The 16,046-nt window shown below is 42.9% G+C and overlaps 1 protein-coding gene across 1 annotated transcript; it reads right to left on the bottom strand.

The window, feature by feature from the left end:
- Window positions 1-1,224: 1,224 nt before the first annotated feature.
- tfap2d (transcription factor AP-2 delta (activating enhancer binding protein 2 delta)) lies at window positions 1,225-15,462 on the bottom strand. Its single transcript, XM_076084341.1, has 8 exons — window positions 15,424-15,462; window positions 14,224-14,742; window positions 11,080-11,140; window positions 5,691-5,856; window positions 3,944-4,062; window positions 3,675-3,816; window positions 2,720-2,833; window positions 1,225-1,441 (listed from the first exon to the last, which is right to left on the bottom strand). The coding sequence occupies exons 1-8, from the start codon at window positions 15,460-15,462 to the stop codon at window positions 1,225-1,227; spliced, it is 1,377 nt and encodes a 458-aa protein (XP_075940456.1).
- Between the last annotated feature and the right edge of the window lie 584 nt (window positions 15,463-16,046).

Below are 16,046 nucleotides of genomic sequence, written 5' to 3'. Positions count from 1 at the left end.
CCAGAGTAAATAGTAGAACACGTAGCAACTGTCTTTATTGAACACCAGCATTGTTAGAAGGTAGGGATTTAACATATATATAGTTGAAAGCCTACAAGAAAAGTAATTTAAATATTTATATATATCTTTACAAATGTTCATGGGCGACTCAGAGAACTTGTGTCGGCTAAACTTGCGATCTGGGGAGTGTACAAAGATAGACATGCACAGGGATGAGTTAACGACGGCAACCGCAAAGTCACCTTTTACAAAATGGCTGAGGTGGACCCCTTCTCTCTCTCTCTCTCTCTCTCTCTCTCTCTCTCTCTCTCTCTCTCTTCCACACACAGACACACACACTCACACATTCACAGACCACAGCCTAGCCCAGGCAGTGGTGTCAGTCTCACATCCCACATGGTAAACACACTGGTTGCTATGGCACTGATTGTACGGTGTAAATATTAAAATACGTCTGCTTGGGGGAAGGGGGGTTCAAGTGCTCTCTCGGGAACAGGTGTGTGTGTGTGTGTGTGTGTGTGTGTGTGTGTGTGTGTGTACAAGGGCTTGGGTCAGGGTCTTTGTAATTTGATCTATTGAAGATGTTTGGAAAGTGAGATCATTGAAATTTAGTCGACTGAGAATTTAAACAAAACTAGAACTTTGCGTGGCAATGACAGAGATTACTCTTAATCATTTCTTGTTTCATATTTGTGTTTGTTGCAGAAAATTCATACCTGAATTAGCTGGATTGAGATCAAATTGCCCAAAGCCCTTGAAATGTGTGTGTGATGTGTGTTATGTTGTATCGGCAGATACCACCCCTGTCCTGGAAAACTGTGATGTCAGCGTGTCCATGTTTACTTCCTGTTTTCAGAATCAATAAATAAACAAATAAAAGTCTTGGATGAGTCACATCCGTCTCCATGGCGAGGCTTCTCCTTGTCATGACACACGCAGATAAACACACACACACACTCACTCACACACACACACACACACATACACACACACACCTAAACAGGATGTGTTCACTCAAACGTCAGGACGTCTTGTTTGGGACGTTTCAGGTTAGAGTTACATTTCAACATAAGATAAATAAATAACAATAAATATGAATTGTCCCAAAGAAGAGTAATGCATGGGAGTTAACAAATCCTTGCTGAGAGTCTACACACATACACACACACACACACACTCTCCTAAATGCAGCGCTCCAAGGCACGGGGACCGGGTGGGTGTGGGCTACTCAGTCTTTTCTGTTTTCCCGTCTTTGCTCTGGGGCTCGGATGTTTTCCGGAGCTGCGTCTTTTCTGAGCTGCTGTTGATCTGTTGGTCGGTGGGTCCGCCCGTTTTCCCGCTCGAGTTTTTGTCCAGGTAGTTGAGCATCTCACTCAGCACCGTCTGGAAGGTGCTGAGAGCTGCGCAGACCGCCGGCGTGCCGAATCCGTGAGTGATCAGACTGTTAGGGAGGGGAAGCAGAAGCAACCATCAGAACAATGACAAACCTTTGTTTCATTCAAAAGAAGAAATAAATCAGAGGTACAGTTTGGCTTTGTAAGGTTTACTGAAGTAGAGCAGATTTCTTTGTCTCTCCTCAACTTGTTCACTTTCCTCTCTCTGCATTAAGAGCTTCTAATCCCCCTAAAAGAGTGTCTACAGCAGAGTTTAAATGTCCTCTTACCCTCTAAATGCTGTTTCCACCCTGCTTCTATTACAATGGACACTGAATACTACAGCTGTTTTAGCTATTTCTACTCTGAATATAGTCAGGTTTAAACATTGATGCATTGATTGGTTGATTGACAGAAAAACGACTGACAGCTATTTCGATAATCGATTTTTCATTATTATTTTAGACAAAAATGCTGAATATTTCCTCGTTCTACCTTCTAAACTGAGTATTTGCTGCTTTTCTTTGTTTGATGTGATAGTAAACTGAATATTTTAGGTGTTCATGGGACAAAACAAGACATTTAAAGACTTTTTAGATGGATATTTTTCCATTTAATAATCCATAAATAATCCTTACTTGCTGCCCTAATACAGATTATATTATACATGGCTTCAACACATACAGTAGCTGTGAAAACTAAATTTAAAATCTACCCTAACAGACTGCTCTTTACATTCTATTTTTTCCAGTTCTATATATACTATAAACAAAGTTAACCCCACAATCCAAAAATGGCACGCAACATGCCATTAATTAAACTCAGTAAAAATGTAAAAGCACCACAAGACTGCTGAATAACAATAGAGGGTATATGAGCTTAGAAAAAAGATAAATAGCCATAAAATTGGTTTTAAGAATTGGGTTTCCATTGTGGTACTGGTTTGTCCGCCTTGTCAGATCCTTTCTCGCAGAGCTAAATGTCAGGTCACCTCTCAGCTGCCACAAGGACGCTCTTCAATCTGTCATAACTGTATTTCTACAACCGTCTTATTTTTCTGCCCAGCGCCCTACACTGCATCTCCCTTTGGAGGTTTGATAAAACTGTGTATATTCTGCGACGGATGACGCCATAGATGTGACATTTCTGCTAACAAGCTGCCGTTCCCCTCCTCTTCTGTAATTTGTGCCAAACGACAAACTGCACAGCTGCATGTTTCGAAAATGGCAAAGCGGTCAGAGCCAAAACGGAGGGAAGCCGGGCTCCGTTAAAAACTGCACTCAGTATTGACTCCATTACTTAAAAAAAAAAAAGTCCATTACTTCTGTGTGGAAAGCATGTGTTACCTGAAGTGTGTGAGGTGTCTCTGGATGTCCAGGTCAAGGATCGGGGTCGGTCTGGAGGAGCCCAGAGGAGAGCGGTCTTGGCTCAATAAGTCCTGGAACTCCTTACAGATTTGCCTGATGGACAGACGGAGGGAGGGAATGAGGGTTGACCATCTGTCTCCAACACAACTGTCACAATTTGTCTTTTTTAGTTTTTTTTCCCCCTCCTTGCACCCATCCTCATCACTTTCATCAAATCCCACCCAGCAAACAATTGAAGAAACACCACATGCAGGAGCGAGACAAGTTCGATGTCAATCCAAAAACGAGCAAAAAACACTTGATACACAACGTGATACCGGAAATTCTGCAAGTGTGGAGTCAAAGTTGGTTTTTCAGCATTGGTCTATAGGCCGTCTTTTTGGATCAAACTTGAGAAGAAAGAGTGGGAGCCTCAGCACATCCAGTACTCAGTGTGCAGTAGTGCTAGTAATAATGTACTGTAAATGCTGCTCATGCTGTTATACAAACACAAGTACTATTGTGATTACAATATCTTTAAATTCAAATACAGTAGATGCTCTGTGCATGAACAGGGTATGTAGTTGGGATCAGGAGGCTCTCCTCACTCATGGCAACACTCTCTCCCTGCTGTGCATGACGGTTATTTTTTCATATACTGTCCTTCTTGTTAACCAAACCTTCTCTAAACCTTTATTACATTCTCTCTATTGTCTGACTCTCACATAGCCAATGAAACCACTAGATTTCTTGTTGTTTAACATGTTGGTTCAAGCTCTTTTTTATAAATGTTTTCCCTCAAGAAATTGGTTCTAAAATGACCCATTTTTCAGAAGCACTTCACAATCGAACATACTGCATCTTGCGGAGAACTTACACTCTAAACGGTGTCAGTGTGTCTGTGCTGTTTTATTTGTTTGTGTGTGTGTGTGTGTGTGTGTGAACGCATTCTCACTTTGTAGCCAGGACCATTTTCTTGCGTGCGCTGGTTTCTTTCGGCTCGCTGTGCTGCCTCGCCAAATGTTCCCCCACTGCCTTGCTGGGGAACTCTGTCTCGCAGGTGTAGCCGAAGTCCCTCGCCAGGTGGAGCGCCTCACCTGAGCACGAAACCAGGGGAAAGACCGATGAAACGAGCGCTACGAGGATGGAATGCGTAAAACTGGAATACATCTGAAGGTATGACCAAAATGTTGTGCAAAATCTTCTCGGACAACAGTCCCTTACCTTCCACCAGGGAGGTGAGCAGTGTGACGTTGGCAGCTTTCCTCCGTCCTGCCGGCAGGTTGAGGCCTAGGCGGTCTAACTTCTCCCGAAGACACCGGCCTCCGTTCTTAGACTTCGCTCTGCGGAAAAGTTAAACAACTTCTTAAGTCACATCTTCCACATCATCACACTATGTCATTTTTATAAGACACGAAATGTCATCATCATCTTCATCATTCATCGCCAGATCTTTAAAATTGAACCAAAATACAAATAAAACCATCTGGCCTCCTTCTTCTGCAAAACAATGTGTGCTTAATTAAGTCTTGAAAGTACGAATGGAAGAATATAGATTTGCTTTGATTTGACAAAGGCGTGAAATTAAGCATAGAATCAAAGAGTATAAAATTAAAACATGTCAACTCGTGATATATGAAATATGCTTTCTTGACGCATAGATATGGTTGCATGTCCCCTTGAGTTTCGTCTGTCATTGTTTGAGCATTTTGTGTCTTTCCGTTTTGGACAGCAGAGGAACAATGGTCCCTGTCATTCCTTCTTCTTTTTTATGTGAAATTTTAAAACCATACGTGCTTACTTTCTATTATTATTCCAATTAGGCTCCCAAAAGATCCTTTTGGGATATTTTGATTGAAATTACTGAGGGTTTTCATTCTGGAAAAAAAGTGCCTTCACACTTTCACTTGAGATGAACTTCTGAACACTGATCGTGATTTTGGCTTCGATACACACATACATGTTGTCATCTGTGAGAATAATATCCGTATGTGATTTATTCTACTCCAGATGAGGATCAACACCTCTATTTGCGCGTGTTTTTATTATTCTTTTTTACTTTGTTGATGCCTCATCTTGTAGGACTGGCCATATTCTCTCTCCTCTTCCTCCCTTCCCTTTCTCTCCGCCTCATCAATAATACAGCGCTGGCAACTCTTGCTTTCCTCTGGTTCCTCTGATCCTGGCATGCTTTGGCCCGGGTCTTGCCTCCCTCTGGCTCCCTGGGCATGGCGGCGCGTGCAGCCCCGGCCCTCGTTCGCCTACAATAGCCTTTGTGGGCGCTGCTGTATATCCTCTGTTTCATCTGAGGGCTACAAAGACTCAGGCAGCGCTCTCCAATGTTCACCAGCCAGATTTACGCTTCAAAAAACCGTGTTCTCAATCTCAAAAATCCATCTCTGTCACACTCTATACTTCAATTTTAATTTGTTATGGGATATACAGGGGGTGAACAAAATAAAGGAAACGTTTTTTGATAATCTAATACAAACCAAAAGAACAGCCCCGCAGTCCGAGTTGCTGATTTATGAGGCTATAGATTTTGTGTTGTTGCATTGTTTTACCTCCCTTTCACTACTACACTTAAACAACCCAGCTGCTGCAAGATGAACTAAATATTTTTGCAGTTTTGTGTCCTCTATAAATAATTTTTTCGTCAAACAATCAAGACATAAGGATTGTGAATCAGTGGATGTATTAGGAGAAACTTTAGGTCTGAGAAAACTGCTAATGGAGTTACTATAAACATTTTCTTCAAAGCTGTCAGCAACTAAGGTTCTCTGCAACAACAAGACGCGTTGGTTCTATAACGGTTCTATAACGAGCCAAAATGTACCATGTCAGCGGTAACAACTCAACCAAAAGAGTAAGTCAACAAATCAGTGCACTCTCTTGAATCGTCTACATTTAGATCCATTAAAGAACCCTTGTCCTGCACCGCCATGCACCCTGTGTGTGTGTTTGTACTGACCTGCGCAGTATGCCGCCCAGTAGGGAGGCGTTGAGGCACTCTGGTGGGGACAGTCTTCTTTTCACCTCGGCGATGGTGACTTTGTACTTGGAGGTGGAGCTGAGCAGCGACAGTCGGCCCGGTACCGAGCAGAACAGATCTGTGGGATTCACCACGCATGTCCCCCCTGCACACAAACACAGCACACTTGTTACAACAGCTGGCCCAAAAAAACAAAAACGGTTGTTGTTGTGCGCACCCCACCAGTTGAGACACTGGTTACGGTTGTATCATTGTGCTCACTTATCAAAGTTGATATTTTTATATTAAGCGCCTTAAATTTGTCACACTCAGTCTACATTTCTGTTTACACAAATTAAAGATGAAGTGTGATCTGATTTATGTCGCTAAAAACACACAAATCCCCAAAATGTCACCTTTTCTTGAACTAAGAATAACAGCCCTCTCCCGCCCCCCACCATTTTTATTTTTACCAAATCATTTTTAAACAAAGTGTTTCATAGAACAGTAAATAACCAGTTCCCGGTCACAGCGGTTTGCTTTGGTGATTGGCATGGAGCTGTGCTGTGAGCATAACTGGCTGTGTGTCATTTGAACAAACAAACACTGTGTTTCAAGTCATATAGGAGTGAATGCATAATTGGCAAAGTATTTCTCTAATGATGCTGTGTGTCAACAGACGAACCAACATGACGCTGAAATAATGCAGCGCAACCACGGAACCACCGAAACAAAGAAGTGTGGAGAAATCCAGCAGATTTCAAACATTTTGCTACTTTAAGTTGGATGAACGCTTTTTATAGATTAATGGGGAATTGTACTTTGTATCTATTGTACTTCTGTGTACTTCTGCAGGGTCCAATGATTGCTCACAACATCATTTAACAGGAATGCTGAGCCACCGTTTGGCACAATTTACAGTGTATTGATAATTGTTTGTTTTGACAGCGCACTGATTATAATACAACAAACGTTTGTGTTATTTTGGGAAAGCCCCTATGTGGCCACAAGCTTGCATATTTAAGGGGGTTAGGTTCATCATTGGATTATGCCACAAACACCTTCTCTGCTTAATAATGATTTAAAAGTACATCAGAATAAAGATAATATGTGAACAACCAAGATCTACTTCTTCTGTATGTTCAGTTCCACTGTGTTAGGATTTGAACATGCACACAGGACATTAACCCAAACTTCTCTCAGCGCACTAACTAACTGCCTCAACACGTATATACAACACACAGCCATAAACAGCGGTTATAATCTGAAGATTTACCGTTGAACATTTATTTTCCAATTTGATTAGATACTGATCAGTAACGTGTCAACAAAACAAGGATATTCAGTAAAGATAAAACATATTAACACCACTAATAATAATGATAATAATCAGCCTTGTGACATCCAGACAAGAAGCAAAACACAGTGCGAAGCCAAAAGCACTGAAGAATAGTATGGGGCCTCCTTTAATCTGAGGGATACCTCATTTTGTAATGAATTCTGCAAGTAATGAGAGGATGCTGTATGTTATTTTTTTCACTGTAGAGCTTCAAAAGCCTTTTCCTTTATTTTTGGTGTGGGTGCTTTCAGGTCTGTACCGAATGTGTCCAACAAAAATCAATTTAGACCTTGAAAAGCCTTGACCCATAGAAAATACATGTATATTATATTCCGACAGGGAACTAATGCATAAAAGTGTAAATAGTGTATGTACTATTCACAGTGAATGGAAAGGATTGTTAGAAAGTCTGTACAGGAAAAATGTTCAACATACTGTAACTAACTACAACATGTCTTATAACACCAAAATCCTTTAGAAAACTTTAAAATGTTTTTATATTTACTACTTTTCTTTTGTCCTTCACACATATTGAGGATGCAGCCTATTTTGATCTCTTACACATCATCAAAATGTCGTCTTTTCATGATCTTAGAAATCCACCTTCTGTCTCTCGCTTTGTGACGATACAGTTTTCAGATAATCCAATGGATCAGTAATGGAGTATGTATTTTAAGATGTAGGATAATTATTTGAAAGAGCAAATAATCATTTAGTTTATATGAAACAAATTGAAGGTACTTTTTTTCCCTGGAAGTCTGGCTGGTAGGCTACATCATTCTTCACGGTGCAGCTCACATAACATATCTTTAAATATTAGTTTTTAAATCAAAACTTAATCCAGAAAAGATTGTGTAGTAAATAAAAATACATAGGATCAAGTATCTCCAATAACCACTGGTGAGATCAATGTGTTTTGCTTTGCACTTCATCAGTCGGCTTTGCACTAGTTATGACATTTTTCACTATGTACATATATTTATATTCCAGCTCAATATTTGACTGTAAATCTGCTGTAATCTTTCATGAGAATTTCCATAATCACCTTCCACCAAGCTGATCTCATTGTGTACCCCTGGATGTGTGAGTTGTGAGGGCTCCTTCACATGAGTAATTGCGTCTGTATCAGTGTTGCTGCATCCTCCTGGAATACATCGACTGCTCTGAGCAGGCCTGTTATTATGAAACTTTCACTATAAGGTCCCAAGCAGCTGAAACGCAAGGTTTCTGTCTGATGTACTGTAGGCTATATTCTATTATTCATCTGGCTCATTATCAAATCCAACAGCAGGGCGTGTCGCTTTGTTATTAGGTCGTGCTGGATATGATGGAATGAAGAAAAAGGATGCCATTTAGGCCGAGCAGAACAACGCTGCAGGCGAAGATTGCCCCGCACACGCCAATCTTTTTGGGGGCAATGTGGACAATTTGGCCACCGACTATACGCCTTAAATATATGAGCAACTGCAGCCTATATATTTGCTCTAAAAATCCATTATTCACAACAGCAGAAATGTGTTAGTTCCCTATCATTTCCATCCATCTGGCCGCAGGAAGGAAGCTTTAAAAAATAAAAAAAACGTGTCAGCCAGCTTCAGCACCGCGCACAGCGGATTTCCACCTTTCATTTCAGCACCTGGACAGCGACCTCGTGCCCACGGCGCAAGTGTGACATCATAATGGTGTGGTAACAAAAGCCTGTTGTAGCCCGGGCTACTCCGGCGGGCAGCACTTTGTGCGAGGCAGTATGGGACTTGTATTTCACTCAGGCTGTCAAAAAATGGACGAATGCAGGTCGAGGGAATCCATTGATGCTATATTGGTTAAGGAACTCCTGTGTGTGTGCGTGTGTGTGCGCGTGTGTGCGCACGTGTGTGTGTGTGTGTGTGTGTGTGTGTGTGTGTGTGTGTGTGTGAAGTCCGGCTCGTCTGCGTCTGTATGTGACACAAACACTGCAGACCTGTCTGTCAGACTCACGCGCTCTGACAGGGGCGCGCGTCTCTGAAAGCCGCGGGTTCACATCATATTAATTCCCCTAAAAATGTTTTGATTCAAAGTAGTTTGTATTTTATGTTGCCAAGGGCAATCGAAAAAGAGCTATTGCCGGTAGTGCAGTCAGTGGAGCGCGCGGGCCCAGAGGCGATAACGGTATTTAAGCAACGGAGAGTAGCCTCGGGCTGCGGCGCGAGCGGCGGGCGGGATCACACGCGGAATCAAGCGCCTTTTACGAGTTTGCCACGAAAATTAAAGAAAAAGAGACACGGGCCAAATGTCATTCTCCTCATATTTTAACAACAATGTTTACAGCTCAAATAAAAGCCCGCCAATGTCTTGACAGAATAGAGAAGGGGGCGCGTGCACGGGGCTACAGTGGCGGGGGCGCGCGTCTGACAGATCAGCTTGATCTTGAGAGGCTGCTGTTATAAGAGCTCCACTGGAAAAGGGGGATCGCAGGGTGATTAAAAACACAGACGACTCCTCCTAAGTAGGATCCGCGTTTCTTGAGTGATTTTCTTTTGAAAAAGGTTATGTGAATATTCATGCCGCCAAAGCCGCAGTCAGAAAGAACAACATTAATATGATCTCGGCTGAATCCGGGGCCCCGCTCGGCATTAGCATATCAAAGCGTCCGCCGGAGGCGAGAGAAGCTATCGATACGGGAGCGGGAGGTAAAGCAAAGATTATTGGTTGTGATGGTTGCAGCGGCTGAGCTCAGGGCCAAATACGGCGCACCATTAACCGAAAGTGATAGCGAAGGGATTCCCGCGTCAATCCGAGAGAAAAGCCCCAACACCTAGGCAGTGCTGATGAAAAATTAAACCCGAGACACAGCCTTCCTGTCTGTATGGAAAAAAATAAATAAAAGAAAAACAGGCTTTGATGGACCTATAAAGCAGATCCACGGCGGGTTTAAAACCCAGACTCATGAGGAAAGTGGCTGATCATATGTTGATGTATAGGCCGAGAGCCCACTTCCACATTTGACCCCTGAACTGAGCGGCCTTCACCTTAAAGGCTATGCTACTGTCTCTGATTAAACAAAAAACAAGTCACTGCACCAGAGAGATTGAATTATTCCTGGGAATCTGGGATACATAACAGTTAATAGATAAACACAACACCAAGAGAATTTAATTAAATATAATTTGCCTAGAAACGCGTAATACTGAGCAGCTTAATGGACATTATATCCTCCATTGTTCCAAGTCGTTTTCCAAAATATATTAACGATGTTTTATGTTATGTCAAACTGAATTGGATTCATTTATTGACAATATATAGACATTACAGACCTATACTTTAATTTGCAGGTGATTAGTTTGTTTAATTAAGCACCACAGCCTTTAGTGCTTTTTTGTCTGCAAAATCACGCATTTATAGGGTCTATACTAAAAAATAAAAGTTGTAGCATAAATATTCTTTGAATCAGTGTTTGCTATATAATTGTATTACAGGCGAGAGATAATATCAGGATAGCAATGTTGGGGAATTATGATGAATTTGTGATGTTAAAATAAGCATGAATATTATATTAAAATAGTGTTTATTTAATGAAAGAAAAAGCAAGCCGCCAGTCTTCACTGTTAAAATGTAGCCCACAGGTTTGACTTCAAACACCAAGTGTCTGTTGTAACTATAATATATCAAATTCACATCTGAAAGGTTATACACTGTCAAACCAGTGCCATGTTAATTTATGACTGTATTGACATTTTAATTTCCTAGAAAGAACAACTCGCAAAGACAGAGGGACTGGTAAAAAAACAACAACCCCGGTGCAGGTGTTGAGTGACAGTCCATTTCATACTGGAAATGGGAAGCACCGTCTCTGCCCGTGTACAGTGTGTTAGTGTTTAAATAGGCGACGAGACGGGGCCCCGCTCCTGCTGTAACATGTTGACAGCAGACAAGAGAGCAGCGTTCCGCCCTGTTTGTCTGTCTGCTCGCTGTCGAGTCGCTGAGCGTTCACGGCCCTCCGGTGCAACAGTAGAGAGAGAGAGAGAGAGAGAGAGAGAGAGAGAGAGAGAGAGAATGAACGGGGGCCCTTACCTCTCCGGATGACGCCCCCTTGGCCGTTCAGCACGAGCCCACACTGCGCTTCCACGGAGCCCTGTGGAGACACGCGCTCATTAGCACGAGCAGGCATGGTGAAATCACTTCACCCAGATTTTACACACGCTGCAGCACAGTTTACCCGCGCTGTCAGGAACACCTGGAATTAATGACGCTTCTTTTTTTTCTGGGAGCTGTGATGCTTTATGGACATCCATTTACCATCACACAACATTCTCTTAGAACAAATCTTAGAAATGAAACTAAGACCATAATAATGCAATGCAAAACAAACCCTCATATATATTTAAACATATACATCTTATGACACTGTTGCTGATCTGGAGCACTCCATGTTACTAAATGTTTTTTTAGGCACCATGCATGCCCTGTGAATCCTATAGCTTACCATTTGATTTGTGTCCACTAACTTATGTGATTATGATTAATTGACCCAATGTGCTTTAACTTAAATGATTGTATAAGCAACATTTTTGTGTAGCAGAATACATTTTTTTATTATTTAGTCCAACCGTATTATATGACCCCTGAGGCCTACCTGGCGGACCCTTTGGGGGTCTTCACATATAGGACCAAAGGCCACCGTAAGGTTTTGCAACAATAAGTTAAACACTACATTTAGCTTCTGAACAACATTCTAGTGGTGGAAGCCTTTTTGCTAGAAAGTGTACGTCACTTAGCAGTCTTTGAGTAAAAATTGAGGGCACATTAAAATAAAGGATGCAGCTCACGGCTCACCCAGAAACGAGCTTAATTTGAAAGGCTTCAGGCTATAAACGCAAGGACAGCACAGCTCGTCCAGACTGAGAAATGAGCACAAGTGTCCAGAGTTTGTTGAAAGCCACCAACCTGTTGGGGAATCACTCTGCATAACACACACACACACACACACACACACACACACACACACACACACACACACACACACACACACACACACACACACACACACACACACACAAACACGCAGCCTATATGGCCTATATGCATGGAAACCTGTTACCGCCGCCATTTTGGTCCAGATCAGGCTCGCGTGCTATCTACAATGTCATCACGAAAAGGAGAACACGCGCTTTTTATTCAGAAAAACTCTTAATCCCCCGTGCGAGCCTCGAGGCCTGGCCCACGCAGAAACCCCGATTAAAATAAACTGGGAGAAAGGAGCGTGTTGTAGTTCTTTCTTAACCAGCTCCTGCTCTGTTTCTTTTCTTCTATTCCGAAGCTAAAGTGATTATAAAATCAATATACAAAACGCAGAGGTCTTGCATGAATTAGCTTAGTGACGGGGGAAAGGTGTGGCAGCTGCTTTTGTTCAGCATGAAAATCTCTTTAACGCGCTCAAAGATGCGACCGGGCTGCACGAGACCATAGGCGCATCTGTTCCGTTCATACATCCGCCGCGTGCAAGCTCAGGTTCACGGGCCGTTTCTTTCTTTTTCTCAATAGAGGGTCAAACCTGTGCTCTTTTCAAGTGCCAGCAGCTTAAGATAAATATAGTATTTGCCTTAACAATGATCCACTATGAGCCTTTGGGTTTGAAAAATGATATAAAATAAAATAGAATAAAATAGAATCAAAAATAATAAGGCAACATGACTTACTATTACTATAGTAGTTTTAGACTACTGTAATGCAACAATAAATGTTAATACATTTAATATTGTTGTAATTATCACCGAATTCAAATTAATACACTCAAACAATCGTATAAAATATTCCATGATGACAGAAATAGCAATAGAATTAATAAAAACCATGCAAACACACATTTCATTTCAGAAATAAGCTTCTGTAATATTTAGGTACAGTTCATGTTATATATATTTTTTTCTATTTAATGCATCATCAACCTCAGGCTATAGGCTGCTGCCACACCCTTCAAACTAAGCAAAACCAATTAATTAAAAGAAAAGAAAAGTAAAATAATTACTGTCATACAATATAATAACTATTAGGCTATTGTTTATCGGCATTACATTAGTATAGTTGTTATTATTATTGATGCTATTTAAACATATAGTGTAAACATTAGGATACGTTCAGGGTAGCGTAGTGACTTCTAAAATTGTCGATAAAAGCGACGCTTTTATCGAGCTGAACTTCGAGTGGGTTGGTAAACACTTAACGCGACTGAAATGATGTGTCGCTGTGTTAAATTGTGTTTAACTAGAGACGTGTGTTAAGCAGCTCAGATGTCGCTGCATAAGCAACAAAGTTGATTGACGTTAAGTCGGTAATTGGATAAACTACGGTGCTTTATGGTGCTCGAGCTGGGCATTGTGCCCTGAACCCCCGATCCGTTAATCCGCCCTTTACCGGAGAATAGAGCAACCAGCGGCTTTTCTTTGCCTCAACAGACAGCCGGACACACACACTCACTCACACACACACACACACACACACACACACACACACACACACACACACACACACACACACACACACACACACACACACACTCACACAGAAGAACCGTGCGAATCCGTTTTCATCTCGACCATTTCTTTACATCGAAAAGAATTATGTAAAATATGGGTCACGTGTGTTTCTGGGAAAATAAAGGGCGGATTTCACAATAGGATTGTATAGACTGCCAGTCAATTAACCTTTAGAAACAAGGCCTTGCCTTTCAGAGGCACGGCGCCGGGTGGACTTGACATTTACTCAAGCCTGTTGTACAGTCACGTTTGGTGTGGCAACAAAATCACCTCGAGACCGATATCAATATTATTTAGTCCTAAGTAGGACAGCCGGGGTGGCTGGGGATAACCTACAGGCCAAATGTGATGCAGCCTCGTCGGTGTCATAGACAACAGACAGATGAAGCAGACAGGCAGACAGACAGACATCTGGCGCTGTCTTTCTGTTCAATATTTTGGAAATGCTGTGTTGCTGGTACAATAGGGGGAAGAAGGGGGGGTTGAATAGTAGGCCAGTGGGGCAGGGATACTGAACCTGGCAGCTATAAGAGTCTGTATTATGATCATATCTGAATAAACCAGAAACATGAAGCCATAAGTGAAGGTAAAATAAAGGTACAATAAGATGTTGGATCTGAGGCCATGAGGTGATGGGACTGAATAAGCGTGGGGGGGAAAGAGTGATGGAGGCCGCCAGTACCTGCAGGTCGTCCGACCCGGACGAAGGGAGACCCAGGCCGGCGGCGGGCAGCAGCCTCTGGTCCCCGTGGTGCATGCCGACGCCGTAGGCCTGGGAGCCGTGTGACGTCATCAGCGACAGGTCATGGCGCCGGTAGGCGTCGAGGCAGCCCAGCTCGCGCCGCTGCTGCTCGTCCAGGCAGGAGGACTTGAGGGCCGAGCGCGCATTGTGCAGGTTGATGAAGTCGGCGGGCTCTCCGTGGTGGATCTGCTGGTAGTACTGACCCGAGTGCAGCGAGTTCAGCCCGTAGGCCTCCGGGGCCACGGCTGGGTGGGAGTGCTGGAACTCGTAGTGGAAGGACTGGTGGTGGAGGGGCGTGTACTGGTGGTTGGCCGAGAAGTAGGGCGAGGCGAACTCCGTCCCCGCCGGCGCCGGGTAGCTGAGCGGGGAGGAGGAGGAGTAGGCGACCGAGGAGTTGGCCACGGACTCCAGGCACCCGAGCTGCATGAGCCGGTAGCTGTTTGATCCGTCGTGACGTATCTACAAGATAATAAAGAGACGGGGAAATATATGAGCCGTGTCATTTAGCATCAGCCGGTTTGTCCTCTCTCTGCCTCCCAAACACACTCAAAAACACAACTCACACTCTCAAAGCGGGTTTTTTTTTTGTTCCCACTTTAAACCACCTGAAGGAGATGTCATTTCCACACGCCCGGGAGGGGAACGAACGCACGGCAACAGGAGCCCTCGGTATTTTTTTTCCCTCCCTCCCTTTGGCATGCCTGTCACTCTCCTCGCAGCGTTTTAAAAGGCGTGCTGTTATATATTATTATTATTACCGAGCTGCTGGCAAATTTACTGTCCCAGCTCTGTCGCTCATTCTGGATGGGAGGTAAGTAGAGTGAGACACAGCGGAGTGTTCCGCCCTAAAATGTTCTAATCACACTGTTGCCGGCTCACACACGAGCCTCGTTTGCTTCCACACACTAATAAAAAAGCCCCGTTTTTTACCGGCAGCTGCAGTGAGATGCCCGACTCTTTTCTCCCTGCATGCATAGTATTTTTTATTATCCGTGCGATACAGTATATTCCAGTTCGAGACTTCTTGAGAGCAGATGCTGTCTCGAAATGCCCCCATAACTCAGTTTAAACCAAAGCAATATTTATTCCGCTTCTATTATAATTTCATAAATTAAAGGATGTTGAAATAAATAAGCCTACCTCTGCGTCGTGGACAAGTCCGGGGAAGGTCGTTGACATTGTGCTTTCTCCAAAGTAACCGGGTTTTTTTTTCCTCCGCTCACTGGCCCGATCGAATAATAATAAAAAAATGCCTTAAAATCCTCAAAAAGCGAGAGAAATGGAAAAGTCCCCCCTTGCGCGCTCTCGGAAACGGCAGAAAGCTGGCGGAAAGCGAGCGTCTCCCCTCTGCACGGACGGGGCTGGCTCACGGATTTTGTACTTGCAGGGTATTTCTCGGCTGATGTCGTAGGTCCCTTGGTAATATAGAAGTTTTGAAAATTAAGCATCAGCACTGAGGAATGGGAGGACAATAGACGGAGCGGAGCATCCCAGGAGACAAGGAATAAATATTGTATCTTCGCCTTAATAAGGAACCAAGTGCTTCTTTCAACATTTTCTACGCTTTTTGTGGACATTTTCCTTTTTGACCCGTTTGTATTTTCACATGGTCTTCTGCTCGGTTTCGTCGTGTTATTTATTTTTTTCATTTATTCACACCGGCTATGTCGTTTTTTTTTTTTTTTTACAAAAAAAGTACGGATTTTCAACGGAAATGTAAGTTTGCTTTGAAATATTATAAAGCTAATTCTGACAAATATCAC

The sequence above is a fragment of the Anarhichas minor genome, unplaced genomic scaffold (assembly GCF_050575085.1).
Source record: "Anarhichas minor isolate MPS153535 unplaced genomic scaffold, ASM5057508v1 ptg000136l, whole genome shotgun sequence".
In the NCBI taxonomy this organism is placed as follows: domain Eukaryota; kingdom Metazoa; phylum Chordata; class Actinopteri; order Perciformes; family Anarhichadidae; genus Anarhichas; species Anarhichas minor.
The sequence above is the reverse complement of the archived record's forward strand: the minus strand, read 5'-3'. Positions and strand labels throughout refer to the sequence as shown.